The 13,587-nt window shown below is 58.6% G+C and overlaps 3 protein-coding genes across 3 annotated transcripts; all 3 read left to right on the forward strand.

The window, feature by feature from the left end:
- Positions 1-1,088: 1,088 nt before the first annotated feature.
- Positions 1,089-2,291, forward strand: JKF63_04918 (uncharacterized protein; the record flags this gene model as incomplete). The annotated part of the gene is made up of 1 exon (XM_067900889.1): positions 1,089-2,291. One exon carries the CDS (start codon positions 1,089-1,091, stop codon positions 2,289-2,291), a length of 1,203 nt encoding a protein of 400 aa, XP_067757089.1.
- A 3,060-nt stretch (positions 2,292-5,351) lies between these two features.
- Positions 5,352-11,906, forward strand: JKF63_04919 (uncharacterized protein; the record flags this gene model as incomplete). Its single annotated transcript, XM_067900890.1, has 1 exon — positions 5,352-11,906. The coding sequence occupies one exon, from the start codon at positions 5,352-5,354 to the stop codon at positions 11,904-11,906; it is 6,555 nt and encodes a 2,184-aa protein (XP_067757090.1).
- Positions 11,907-12,376: 470 nt separating this feature from the next.
- Positions 12,377-12,823, forward strand: JKF63_04920 (uncharacterized protein; the record flags this gene model as incomplete). Its single annotated transcript, XM_067900891.1, has 1 exon — positions 12,377-12,823. The coding sequence occupies one exon, from the start codon at positions 12,377-12,379 to the stop codon at positions 12,821-12,823; it is 447 nt and encodes a 148-aa protein (XP_067757091.1).
- Positions 12,824-13,587: the final 764 nt, after the last annotated feature.

Below are 13,587 nucleotides of genomic sequence, written 5' to 3' on the forward strand. Positions count from 1 at the left end.
AACCAATGAACTGGTGTGCGTGTGTGTGTGTGTGTGGGAGGATGTGAGCATTTCTGTACGTCTCGCCCTTGGTATCCACTCTGCCCCCCTCTCTCCCCCGGAAGGTGGGGAGGGAGAGGGTGGAGGGGGTGGGGGGGGGGGAGGGGGAGGCGTCGGTCCCCTCCTCTTTTTTTTTCCAGTTCCATTTCGCCTCTTCAACTTCTCGAAGTAATAAAATTAAACACAAAATTGGATCTCTTTGACTCCTCTTTTGCTTCTTGTTTGGTTCCTCCCGCCTTGCCTTTGCTCCCCTGCAGCGGGGGGGGGAGGGAGGGAGGGAGGGAGGGAGGGAGGGAGGGAGGGAGGTTGTCACACAACACTATCACCGTCGTCATCGTTGTAGCTCAGTCACGTCACATCGATTCTCTACACTCCCACCACTCCTCCTCCTTTTTCCCCCCTCTTGCGGTCTTCTCACACCCCCGAGACTCGCCTTGCTCCAATCACGAGGAGTTTTCTCGATGTGTGTGGCTTCTGCCACCCTCCGTGCTCTGTTTCATTACATATATATATATATATCTCACATTTTGCCGGGCCTTCACTTGTTGCTCTGGCGCTCACCAAAGCAAGTGGGTGGGGATTGACAAGGAGGGTGGCCAGCACGTGTTTCTGGGGTGTCTATCCGTTGCTGTTTTCGCCTTGTAGCTACGCTTCCAATCTTTCGCTTGTCTGCTGAACCAAATAAATTTGCAACGACGGCTGGCCGGCCGTTTTTTTTTTCCAGTTTGTTGAAAAGCCCTCCTCCCTCTCGAGTCCACCATCCTTTTTTCTACTCTTCTTACATTCTCGGCGGCGCGCTGTTCTGCAGCAGCTGCGACGAGTGCTACCGCGGCCGCAGCTGCCACTATCTTGTCGGCTGGTGTTGCCTTGCGTCTCCCCTTACCTTTCTCCCCTCCTCCCCTCTCCGCCCCCCCACTCACACGCACTAATATCCCCCCTTTTCCCGCTTTATCGGTTTTCTTGTTTTCATCTCCGAGTTCCTACAAAGGTGTCCTGTACAACCCAAGGAGGGCAGTCGGGTGGGGGTGGGCGTCACCGCGGTTGAGCATATGTTGGTGCACTCCGAAAGATCATCTTCAGCCGGCTATGAGGAGAGGAGCAGCGGTGCTTCGACTCCAACACCTGTGGACGCTGCACGATATGATGTCAACTCCAAGTCCACTACCGCGGCTGGAGCCCATGGCTGCAGTGCTGGCCACAAAGGGGATACACTCTATGGGAACCCTGAACTAGCCGCCTTGGCCTCCTCTGTGGCTACCGTTTTTACAAAGTCTTTATTGCACCCGATCGACACTCTCAAGTGCCGTGTGCAGCTCCTGCGCACCGATGTGGCGCCACCGCCGCTACCGCGGCACAGCCAACGTTCTCTCTCCTACTTCACACAGGGGCCACCCGGTGTGCTGCGCACTCGTTTGGGACAGCTGCAGCACCAATACACGGGTCAGTGGGTGCCACGGCACCTCTACGGCGGGCTGCCTCTGAAGCTCTTCTTTTACGTGCCGTACCAAGCCACGTACGTGTCGACCTACAACTTTGCGCAACACACGCTGCAGGGGGCTGATGCGGAGGTGGTGGATAATGTGGGCCACCGTTCCAGCAACTACCTGTGGCATACTGTGGCCGCAGCCGTCTTCGCCGAGATGGTGAGCGCTACCCTGCGTGTGCCAATGGAGACAATGAAGATGCGCATCCAGTCCACTACCGCTACCAACTCGCTCCACGCGCTGCGGCAGCTCCGTCAACAGGGCTTTGCCTCATGTGTGCGTCTCACCGTGCCGCAAACTCTGATGCATGACATACCGTATTCAGTCATCCAATGGGTGGTGTACGAAACCCTGCGCCCATGGACCCAGAGGTGGAGGGAGCGCGCGGAGGCGTCGAATGGCGGCGTTGGGCTAGGTGATACGTTGCCAGTCTCGACAAGCTTTTGGGCTCTCTATGTCGCAGAGCTGGGGCGTACCTTCCTCTCTGGCGGTCTCAGTGGCATGCTGGCATCCATGCTCACCGCGCCGCTAGACAACATTCGCACGCGTGTTGTGGTGGCCACTGTGCACAACTCCAACCTGACTGTCGCGGATGTGGTGCGGCACACCTATCGGCGAGAGGGTTTGCGTGGCTTTGTGCGTGGTGGCAGCCTACGCATTTTTTGGGTCACAATGAACATGGCGTGTTACTTTCCTCTTTTTGAAGGTGTGCGCTCGCTCTTGCAGCGATACGCCACTGGGAGTAGCAGTACTGGCACGTCTTCGTGATTCATGAGTGGTGGTGGTGGTGGTGGTGGTGTGTGTGTGGGGGGGGGGGCGATCGCGGTCCACAAACCCACACGTGACAGAGAAACGATGCAAAAGTGTGATCTATCTTATTCTTCTTCACGCCCCCGTTGTGGCTTCCAAGGTCCCGTGCCGATTACCTCTTGGTTCCAAGTGCATCTGTTGCGATCCCTTCTTCCCATTATTACTGCTGGAGGCTTAGTGGACTCGACAACACCAGTATAAAGTTTTTTTAAAAGGGTTATCCGAAAAGCAGCAGTAGCAGCAACGGAGGCGAGAGGGGGGATCCTCAGCAAAGGGGGGCTCGTGATGGGCGTCCGTACATGCCCTGCATTCGTGTAAACAATAAAGAGTTATGTATATTTATGCATATACAGAATCTCTTACCTCGCAGGGGAAGGGGGAGGGTCGCACGCATGCGTGCTTCCTTCTCTCTCGATGCATGCGTCTCTTTTGCGGGGATCGCCTGCGTTGCGGTGCTGTGTACATATTTGCTATCCCCACTGCCCGAGGGAGGAGGAGTGGGTGGGGTTGAGCGGAGACGATCTCTACTCCTACGCTATAGCGGTTTTCCTTGAGACCCCCCACGTTGTCACTGCTCCTGTGGTGCCTCGCTCCCTCGTGATGATGCCAACCAGTCTACACGTTAAGCACGGTATCAGTGTGTGTGTGTGTGTGTAGCTGGGGTGAGGCGTAGCCGTCTGTTGTGCGGAGTTGAACTCGTGTTCTGTTTGGGCCAAGCGGACACGTTTTGAGCGGTGGGGGGGGAGGCCATGCGCAAAGTCCCCCCTCCCCTCTCCCCTCTCCCCTCTCCCCCCTCACACACACACACACACACACGCACAATCGCGCTCACTTCTTTTCCGAATTGTAGTGGAGGAAGGAGGGAAACAGAAAGGTTGCAAGTGGAGGGTGCATCCACACTTGTGTAAAAAGGACGTCTCCCCTGAGACACTAGGCACCGGAGATATTTTATGTTTTTTTTTGTGTGTGCGTGATGCGGGGAGGGGGGAGGGGGGAGGGGAGGAAGAGGAGGGAGGGGCTGTGACTTCTCTGCGCGTGTGCATCGGTGCTGTACCCCCCTCACACCCTCTTTCTTTTCGTCTGGGCGTTCATCTACGTAGTTCATATTACATATTACACACATGTGTTTCTTCTTGTCTGGGCACTTGTCGCCATTCGCGAATCGAACCTCTTTTTTTTTGTCAATCTCGTCAATCCATCGCGGCTGCGTGGGTTCGTCACCGGGTGGGGGTGGGTGGGACTTTGCGTGGTTTGTGCCGCTCGGGCGTATGGAGTCCATCAGTCATGTCTGGTGCGTCTCCGACGGCGACAACGGTGGTGGTGGTGGTGGTCGTTGAGGCTGAGGGGGGGGGGGGAGGCGAGGTGAAGCGAGGATCTTTTCGGGGGATCTTCCACATACGTATACATATGTACTAGATCTTATATATACGCAAAGCCACACACACACACAGAGAAAAGGGGTAAGCCGATCACTCTGTGTGTGTGTGTGTGTGTGTGGATGCGTGTGAATGTGCAGCGGGTGGGGAGGAGGGCCAGGTGAGGGTAGTGTGTGCCCCCATACATGTTTGATCTTCCCACTCCCTCCGCATTCATTGTCTCCGTTTGTCTCCAGGCTTCTACGCAGAGCGCGCGCCAGAGAAGGAAAACGAGAAGTTCATCAAGGGAGGCGCAAAGCCAGCGGCTGTGTGGTGATGGTCGCCAGTGTCCACTATGGACGTGCTTACCGCTCATGAAGTTCGCAGACCAAATCTTTGCCGCTGCTGGTGGTGTGACCCCCCTATACCGCTTCCACATGTCCTCCCGCTCGTCTCTCTGCCCGAGGGCTTATCAGCGACAAAAAAAACGAAACGTATCTCAATCTCACGTCCACACACAGATAAGGTGTGTACCCATCTGGTGGGTGCAGGGCAATGTTGTGAAGATATACCCCCCTCTCCCCCCTCCCCCTCCCCCTTTTTTTTCTTCACACTGAGAATTGCTGTGCCACGCACAGTGCACCATAGGTGCGACCCAGCAAAAACCCTGTTTTCCTTTCTGCTTGGCTTGTTGAGCCGTGGCTAATGTGGTGCCGTGCCACTCGAGGAGCACATACGGATACTGCAGCGTTTCCCGTTCTACTTGTCTCCGTCTCTTCTCGCTCCCTCTCGTTTCCTTTTCACTGATCTCGTTTCCAAAGTGCTTTGCGCGTAGAGGCGCTACCACAGAGGTGCCCCCCGAATCAACCAGCGCTCAGTCGCGATATCCTCCGTATCGAAGGAGGTGTGCTGGCCTCTTCAGTGTTTCCTCCTTCCATACACGTGATACGACCCAACCGAGGTTGCAAAGGCGGTCCGTCTAGCATCCTCTTCAGACCCCCTCCTCCCTCCTCCTTCCTCCTTCCTCCCCCCGCCCTCCACCTTGGTGAGTTCATCTGCACTCCCCCTCCCCCCCTCCCCCTCTCCCTTCCTGTGCACATCCCGATCCCTCTTCTTCGCCTATTCGCTGCTGATTAGTGTTCTGTGCCCAGGCCCGCGATCGGTTGGGGGAAAAAACGGGTGGGGGTGATGGCGGTGGGCTCTCTGTATTGCCATGTACAGCCGCATCGCTTGCGCGGTTTTGCCTGCACTTACACACAGACTAGACACGGCGTTCTTGTGGATAGGATTCACTGGAAGCAGTAGAAACCTTTGAAAAGTGGTGACTAGGGGGGGGTGGGTGGAGGGGGGAGGGGAGCGAGGACGAAAGCGACTGGGCGCGTGTTCACGGAGTAGCTTTGGACATCCGTCCCCCGCGGCTTCCGCGTTGTGAATAACTTTTCGTGCGGGATTGAAACCCACACTGGTGCTGTTGGAGGCAGTGCCAGTTATCCTCCCGAGATCCCCCCGTCACACGCACACACACATACACACACACATATTCTCTCGCACACTCATCGATCTTCGCTGTACGCTGCGACGTGCTGGTTGTCAACTTTTCTCTCTTTTTTTCTCTCCACCTCATTCATACCCCTCGGGCAATCTCTGCTGCTCTGCACAGAGAATGCGGCGTACCATCGTGACTACGAAGGGGTTTCATGCCCCACGGCCCAGAGGTAGTCATGAGCCATCAGCAGGTTCTCTCGTCTCGCCGTCGAACTCAACTGCACCACCGCCACCACCCTCTGCATCATCGACTCGCAGGGTCTCCGCATGTGTGTCGGCGACAGTGGGCCCCTCCCCACCGCTGTCGTCGTCGCCCACTTGCCCACGCAAGGGTGGTAGTGGAGTCAAGACGACATCCACCGCCGTTGCTGCTGCTGATAACACCGATGCCGGCTCCACTAAAGTCTACCCGGCGAGTGGCGGCTTGATGTCATCTGCCCCGGCCCCGCGCGGGCTGCTAGGCGGCCACTTCAGCGCTAATCACCTGCGGCGCGGGTCGCGGCGACAGGACCAGGCTACGCCACATTATGGTACCGCAACCGCGGCAACCACTATGAGGGCATCAGCGGATAGCACCACCGTAACTACCACAGCTGTGCAGCACGCGGTGTCGTGCGCGAGAAGAGATGGTGGTGCCTCCACGGCTGCCAGCGACAACATATCTTTGCCGTACAAGCGGTCGCGTTCACTCTCTTCTGAAGGCTTCCACAGCAGTGGTGTGGATGACTGTCATGCCATGACGAACACACCCGGCTGTGCGCCTTCCGTTAGAGGTTCCAGGGACAAGAGGCAGTGCAGCGACAACACCCCCTCACGATCGGAGTTGCTGTCTCCACGGCTGCCGCCGACTGCGCTTCGGGTTTCCACTTCGAACATCCCCCGAGCCGTCTTCTATCCCCCTTCTGCCGAGCAGCCCGTATCGCTGCGGCAGGACTCACACGAGTTGCATAGTGCACATGCCATGGGGGCCCCTGCCTCCGTGCTGGCACCAAGTGTGCGAAGTGGGTCAGTGATCGAGGACGCCTGCGTGACCTCTGAGTATCCTGTGCAGACGCATCCCTGGAGCTCTGCAGCTGCTGCTACCGAGTGGACTGGAACAGGCGACGCACCCGAAATGCCGCCCTCTGCAGGCGCTTTGTCTGACCCTAGGTCCGAGTCAGAAGAGCAGATAAGCGGGGGGCGGCGTAGCACCAGCGTCACAGTGCCAGAGCCCAACACCACTCCGTCGGAAGCTCCGCTATCTACACCGACTGGAGAGAGTGCTCTTTCTGCACCGGAACATCAACGCCGCGACTACGCCACGGCGCTCACCACTGCCTCCTTCTCGTTGCCGTCTCCATCGCCGCCGTGCACAAGTAGCTCATTTTATCAGATCTCTCAGGCACCGCTTTCCGTGTCTAGTCCATCAAAGGCGGTGTCATCAGTGCCTCTAGCAGCGCCCCTCCCGCTGTTGCCTTGTGGCTCTAACTCTCCATCGCTCTCGTCGCCGAATCTCGAGTGCACCGAGCAGTCACCATCGCCGCTGCTTGCCCACAGCATTCCAGAGGCTGCAATGCGCTCGACACAGGCGCAGGCACGGGCTGTCGTTATCGCCACCGCGCCCACCGCCGCTGCTGAGGGAGGCGATAACTCTCTGTTGTCGTCTCTTGCGCCTCCCGCCTGCTTTCCCGCCTACTTTCCCGGAGAGCTTTCGCGCGTGCCACCGCAGCAGCAGCAAATGTCGATGAGCCCGATTCGCGTACCTGCTGCTGCAGAGGAGACTGAGGGAAAGGAGTCTGATGAGGCGATTGAGAGAGAGAGGGATGAGGACCTTCGACTCTCAACGGACGTTGCCTTCACTCCGTCTGGCACTGGCAGTGGCGCCCCTCCGATCTTCTCTCAATCCTCCATCATGCAAGAGGACGAAGAGCAGGTGGATATTGAGGGGTGCGAAGAGGGGTCCGGCATCGCGAGGGTGTGTGTGGCGGCTCTGGCGCGAGCAAGCGACGGAGGTGAGCCGCGCTGTGGCTCAGGGGTGAGAGGTCAGGCAGGCAGCGCACCCCCTTTATTCCACCCCCAAGACGGTACAGGTGGTTCCATGATCGCTGGATCGCCCCGGCGCTCCCCTGTCGCGGTTCCAGCTGCGTCGGATCAGCAAGTACTCCTGAATTGTGGCGGCAGCGTTCTTGACTCGGCTCCAACTGACTCGGGTGGGGTGGCCCCACTGGGATCCTTGGACGGGTTCTCCAGCGCCTTCACCGGCCCGCAGTCTGCGGCGTCCACGAGGGCTGCTTTTGAGGCCACGACGCCACGTCTTCCATCCGTGCTTGTGCCTGGTGCCGGGCTGCTGCCACTCGGCTCTGTGGCTGCTGCTGCTGCGGTTGGCGGGTGTGGACACGCGGGTCTTGAGGGGATAAGCCGGGGACGTCATCGCACGGTGTTTGCATTGAAGGCGACGCGCGCTGGCACTGCAACTGCCACAGTGCCACCCCAGCCCCTTCTCGATCCGCGGGCAGGTCCGTCGCGTTCATCCGAGGCAACTACAACAGACGAATCGTGCTCGATCGTCGGAGGTGGTGTGGCTGCGCATGCTGCGCCCGAATTAGTCCCGCTTACCTCCGAGGGTTTTTCTCGAGGGCGCCTACCGGATGTGAGGACGCCACCAACATTGACGGCAGATGACACAAATTTTCCCTGCGCTCCTCTGGTGGGCATGGCGGGACCGGTGTCAATGCCACCGCCGTCGAGTGACACACTGACTTCTGCGACTGGTGGGCTGACTCTATCGTCTCCAGGTGCAGCGTCTCCGCTCTCCTACTCGCACCTCGACCCCGGGCCTGAGAGCGGCACGATATCTGCCTTGCCGGCGCGCCCAGGTCGTACGTGCTTCACACTACACTCATCGGCGTCAATGACATCGAAATCGACATCTGCTGCTGCTGCCGCTCCAATGGTGGAGCCAAAGGCTGCGGCGTCGATCAGGTCTGGCGGTGCGGTTACACCAGCGCCCTCAGAAGCGAGCAAACAGTTAGGCGAGGGGCCTTCCTGCCGAAGCGGCTCTGCCGAGCAGCGGCACTTGCCAGGCAACTGCGCTGTGCCACCACAGCAAGCGCCGGCACATGTGTTCTCGGCAGAGGTTTCAGGTGATGCGACGTCTGTCGTTTATAAAGGCCCGCCATGCTTTGCGCAGAGCACGCATACGGCTGTGTGTGTTGGGGATTCTCTTGTGAGCGCACAGCCAGAGTTGCCGCTGCCATCTGGCCTAGCATCCGCGAGGGCGGTCGGGCCCCGCACACCTTCGGCACACCCCAGTGCGAAGGCAGCCTGGAATCGCCGAGAACCCACACCCCAGAAGCCCCCATCACCACCACCAACGACCGGGGTGGCAGAGCAGCAGAAGCTTTGGTCGTCTAACAACCGTATTTGCCCACCTGCCCCGAACATTGCCGTTCCTGTGGCACCGCCCGTGGATGGCACGAGTACCACCGCTCCGTGTATAGTGGCGCCTCACCCTGCACAGACATTCGGGGTAGGCGACGAGGCGGTGCACTCCCACCCGCGGGAGAGTGAGAAGATGCTGTTCCCTCCTCTCTTTCCACCGCCGCAACCCTCATCGCCCCCGCGTCCGCAACTGGTCGCTGCGGACTTGTTCTACGATCTACCGCACGCAGTCGGCGAATTTTATGCCACACGGCGTGGAATTACATCGCTGTACGAATGGCAGCACGACTTGATCACCCGCCCCGAGGTTCGGGAAGGCTGCAGCTTCATCTACAGCCTTCCCACAAGCGGTGGCAAAACCCTTGTTGCCGAGCTTAGCCTCTTGCGGTGTGTGCTGAACCGCCGCAAGTCCTGCATTCTCGTCCTGCCCTTTGTGTCACTGGCCGAGGAGAAGACCATGGCGCTGCAGCCGCTGACAGTGGCCTTCAACTTCAAAGTGGACGGCCACTACGGCAGCTGCGGCCGCTTCCCGCTTTGTGAAGCGCCTGCCATCTACGTCTGTACGATCGAGAAGGCGAACTCGCTGCTGAATCACATGCTCGAGGAGGGCCGGTCAGACGAGATCGGGGCGGTAGTGGTGGACGAGTTGCACATGGTCGGCGAACCCCGCCGAGGGGCGACGTTGGAGCTTTTCCTGTCCAAGCTACTCATGATCAACGCCGCGCGGAGGCGACGGCGGCTGGACTCTGTGGTTGCACCGGCCTTGAAGAAGGGCGGTCATCCGTGTGGTACACCGCCAGGGTGTACGGCGGAGGCCGAAAAGTCTGAGGAGGGCTTTGGTGAGGGGACTGTCGCAGCGGGTGCAACGATGGCGGCTGTAGACCCCTGTCCTCTACAGATGATCGGTATGAGTGCCACCATCCCCAACCTCGACACCGTTGCCCATTGGCTGCACGCTAAATCGTTTGAATGCGACTACCGACCCGTTCCACTGCGCGCTTACAGTGTGATTGGCGGGCTCGTTCTACGCGATGGCCTACACAACGAGCGCAATCTGAGCAGTGGCACTGCCACGCAGCACCTCCTCGAGCTTGCGACGGAGGTCCCGGATGCGTCAGTGCTGATATTCTGCGCAAGTCGCCAGGAGTGTGTTGACACAGCCAAGGGCATCGTGAACTATCTCAGGGCTCAGGCCGTTGCTGGCCAAAGCGTGCCGTTTGAGTGGAGGCCAGGCTGCAGCGATGCGGTAACAGAGGTCCAGAGCGTCTCCGTGATGGGTGCGCCCTTTCCGGGCGTTGCAAAATCACCGGCTACGGCAGCGGCGATGGCCGCTGTGCCGTCTCAGGCCTCGGCGGCGATCAAAGGTCTGCTGGCAGACCTCGAGGCTCTCGCGCATTACGAAGCTTCGCAACTCAGTGAGTTGATTCCCTTTGGGGTGGCGTTTCACCACGGCGGCCTCGTTGCTGAGGAGCGCGACCTCATCGAGACGGCGTTCCGTCGCAAGCACCTCCGCATCCTGTGCTGCACCTCTACGCTGGCGGCTGGTGTGAATTTGCCTGCGCGTCGAGTGATCATCAAAACGCCGTACGTGGGCCGAGACTTTCTCACAAAGTCGCGTTACATGCAGATGTGCGGCCGTGCCGGACGTGCCGGCTTTGACCCGTACGGCGAGTCGTTTCTGCTGCTGAGTCGCCGTGATCAGACGCGCGGCCACGCTCTCATGCGTGCCCCTGTGGAGCCGTGCTGCAGCCAACTCCTGGAGGATGATCAAATGCTCACCCGCTCGCTCCTGGAGTGCGTTGGGGTCGGGCTGGTGTCCGATTACCAAAGCGCCTGCCAATGGAGCAACTCACTCCTGAGTAGGTGGGCCGTAGGCCCAGTGGACGTTGCGTGGAGGGCGCCCATCTCTGCAGCTGCCGCCCTTGATTTGTCCAGGACTGCGCAAGGCTCTTCGCCCCCACTGGCGGCGAATAAGACAGACGGGAGCCCCATTCTCCCCTGCCTCACCTCTCCAATAGCCCGTGTCGATGGAGTGGCTCCTGCAGGGGGTTCAGGGAGTAGCCACCCCGCCCCTGGTCCTTTGGCTCCAGAACCCCCCCGTACGGTTGCACCACCTCATCCACAGCTAACGCGCGTGCCGCCTGCCGCCATGAACGCGATGGTGCGCGCTTCACTCGTTGCACTGGCACGTTGCGGCCTCATCCGCATTACCGATACACGCAGCAGCGCCAGCGGCGACGACGACGACACCTGCACAGGTAGTTTGGGTGCTGCTGCTGCGTCCACAGCAGGGAAAAGCAGCGTCACCACCTCGAAGGCAGCTCTTGAGATGTGTATGCGCAGCGTTGCTGATGGGGAAGGCCTCACAGACTCCTCAGATGAGCCGAGCGATGCCTGTTACCTGCAGGTGCACGTGACACCCTTTGGCAGATCATCTGTTCGCTCGTGTTTTAGCGTGGAGGAGGCGCTGCTACTGCGTGAGGAGTTGGATGAGTTGCGTCAGACTGGTCTCATCCTCTCAGACGATTTACATCTCTGCTATTTTCTCACGCCTCTGCGAGAGGTCGGGAGGTGCGACTGGGACCTCCTGCGGCTCATGATGTCTCGCATGAGCGACAGTCGCCAGCGCATTGCGAGCCTGTTAGGGGTTGACGCCTACTTCATTGACCAGCAGGCGATGGGCCTTGGCGCACCACTGGAAGCCACGGACGAGGGAAAGCGACGCCTCTTCACGGCAAAGCGGTTCTATGTAGCGCTCATGTTAGCGGATGTGCTTGCTGAAGTGCCCATGTCAACGGTGGAGCAGCGCTATAATGTGAACCGCGGGCAACTGCAAAACTTGATGCGCTCCGCCTCGATGTTTAGCAGCTCCATCACGAGCTTTTGCCATGCCATGGAGTGGTTCTCGTTGGAGGCGGTGCTTTCATCTTTTGTCAAGCGACTGGGCTTCGGTGTAAAGCCAGACTTGCTGCCGCTGATGGAGATTCGTGGCATGCAGCCATCGAGAGCGCGGGCGCTGTGGAACGCCGGCTTCAAAAATCTTCCCGCAATCGCGGCGGCCGACGCGGATGAGATTGTCTCAAAGGTGAAGGCGATGAACCCACAAGATTGCAAAGCGGCGCGTTTTTTTACGAAGCGCTCAGCATTGATCGCCATCCGGGAGGCGAACATCGCCTTACAGTCTCAAATCCAGGAGAAGAGGGGAGAGCTGCAGGAGCTGACCATTCGCGGAGGTGCTCGCGGCGTGCGCTGAATGGGCAAGGGGCGGCGGGGGGGGGGAGCGCACACATATTTGTGCTCATTCGTCTTTTGTGGGATGCTCACTTTAAAAGGGGTTAGTGTGGCGTTTGTGTGTGTGTGTGTGTGTGTCTGTCTGTCAGCTCAACTGCGTGCTTTGTCTCGTAAGGTGCAGAACACAAGGCGATTGGATCACCTTTCTCTCCTTTCTCCCATGTATGTCTTCCTGTGCGTGCTTGTCTCGCTCTCCAACCCCTGCAAGGCTCTTTCTTGTCACTCTACTTGCCCCTACCCCACCATCAAATGCGGTCAACTGATACCTCCACTCCCCTTCCCCTTCTCCTCCCCCTTCCCCTCCCACTTCCATGTACAGTCAAGGAATTACCTCGGTATCTCTCTCTCTCTGTCCACGTGCGAGCTCGTGTTGTGCGCCGACAGTGGCACCTTCTCTGCGGTCGTCACCACCAGATCACGTTTTTCTTCCTCATGCTCTCTTCTACAAGCAGCGCCGCTGCACTCTGGAGCGCGTGCGGCATCGTCGGAATGATCTGCGTTTTTTCGATCGCGTTTTTCTTTATGACAGTCCGGCGGCTGTGTGGGTATGTTCACGCGATGCAGCACAGCGCCGTGGCCGTCACGCTAGTCCCTGTCGCCTTTTTCCTAGGCACTACGGTGTGTGTATCGTATAACGCTCTGGGCGAGACTTTGCATGAGTTCACCAAGGAGAAGGCACGATATCTCCCACAGCCGCTCGTCAACGCGACAGCGGGCGTTCGCCCGCTTGTACTGCAGGTTGGGCTGGCTGAGTCAATGTGGATGTCGTGCTTGCTGTTCGTTGCCTACGGGGTTACGAGGGTGATGCACCACTTGATCGATATCACACGGATGCTAAAGGTATCACGGAGACGGTTACAGCCGCCCAAAAGTGCGTAGGCTCCCTTATCGAGAGATGATGATGAATTCAGACGGGTCCATGCGGTCTGTGTGTGTGTGTGTGTGTGTGTGTGTCGCTGTTGTTCTGGAGCCGCTTCCCCCTTTCTCCGCTCCACGGATATCTTGTGCATGGCTCACCATAGCCTCTCCCCCTTTCCACCTTCTCTCACGCCTGCGGATCTGTTGTGTGTGCCGAGGCGCAGTGAATAACCCCCACCAAAGGGAGCCCTTACAAATATGTATATGTGTCTGTGTATTGGGCATGTGTGAGTTCTTCACCTCACAAAAGCAGGCGCTCATTGCCGGTCGGAGTATATCTCTGATGGCATGAACGCGTGTGCGCTCCCGGAACTCCCAAGCGCTGCACCTACGCACTCACCGCGAGCCACGCGATCATTCGACTTCTTTGTCATGAGCTTCATCCCTCTCTGTCACCCCTTTTTTTTCTTGCTCTTGTCAACTTCTTTTTTTCCCTCTCCCGTCGTTTGGGCAGCACTTCAGTTGTCAGCAGCACTCCGCGGACGGGCTCACATCCGCGCCTGTGTGTTTGTGTGAAGTGGTTCAACCCTCATTCTAGTTTTGGTGTCTTCCGGTTACCGCACCGCGCTCCATACGCTGCACCTTCGTAACTCACGAAGGATTTTGCCGCACTGTGCCCTTCCCTCGTGACCGTTTGGGGTATTGGGTGGGCAGTCTGTCACTCTCTCGTGTTACTGTGTTTCTCTTCGATGGCTTCAGGGGTCTTTGAGAAAAAAAAACAAAAT

Source organism: Porcisia hertigi, chromosome 23, assembly GCF_017918235.1.
Source record: "Porcisia hertigi strain C119 chromosome 23, whole genome shotgun sequence".
Lineage (NCBI taxonomy): Eukaryota > Euglenozoa > Kinetoplastea > Trypanosomatida > Trypanosomatidae > Porcisia > Porcisia hertigi.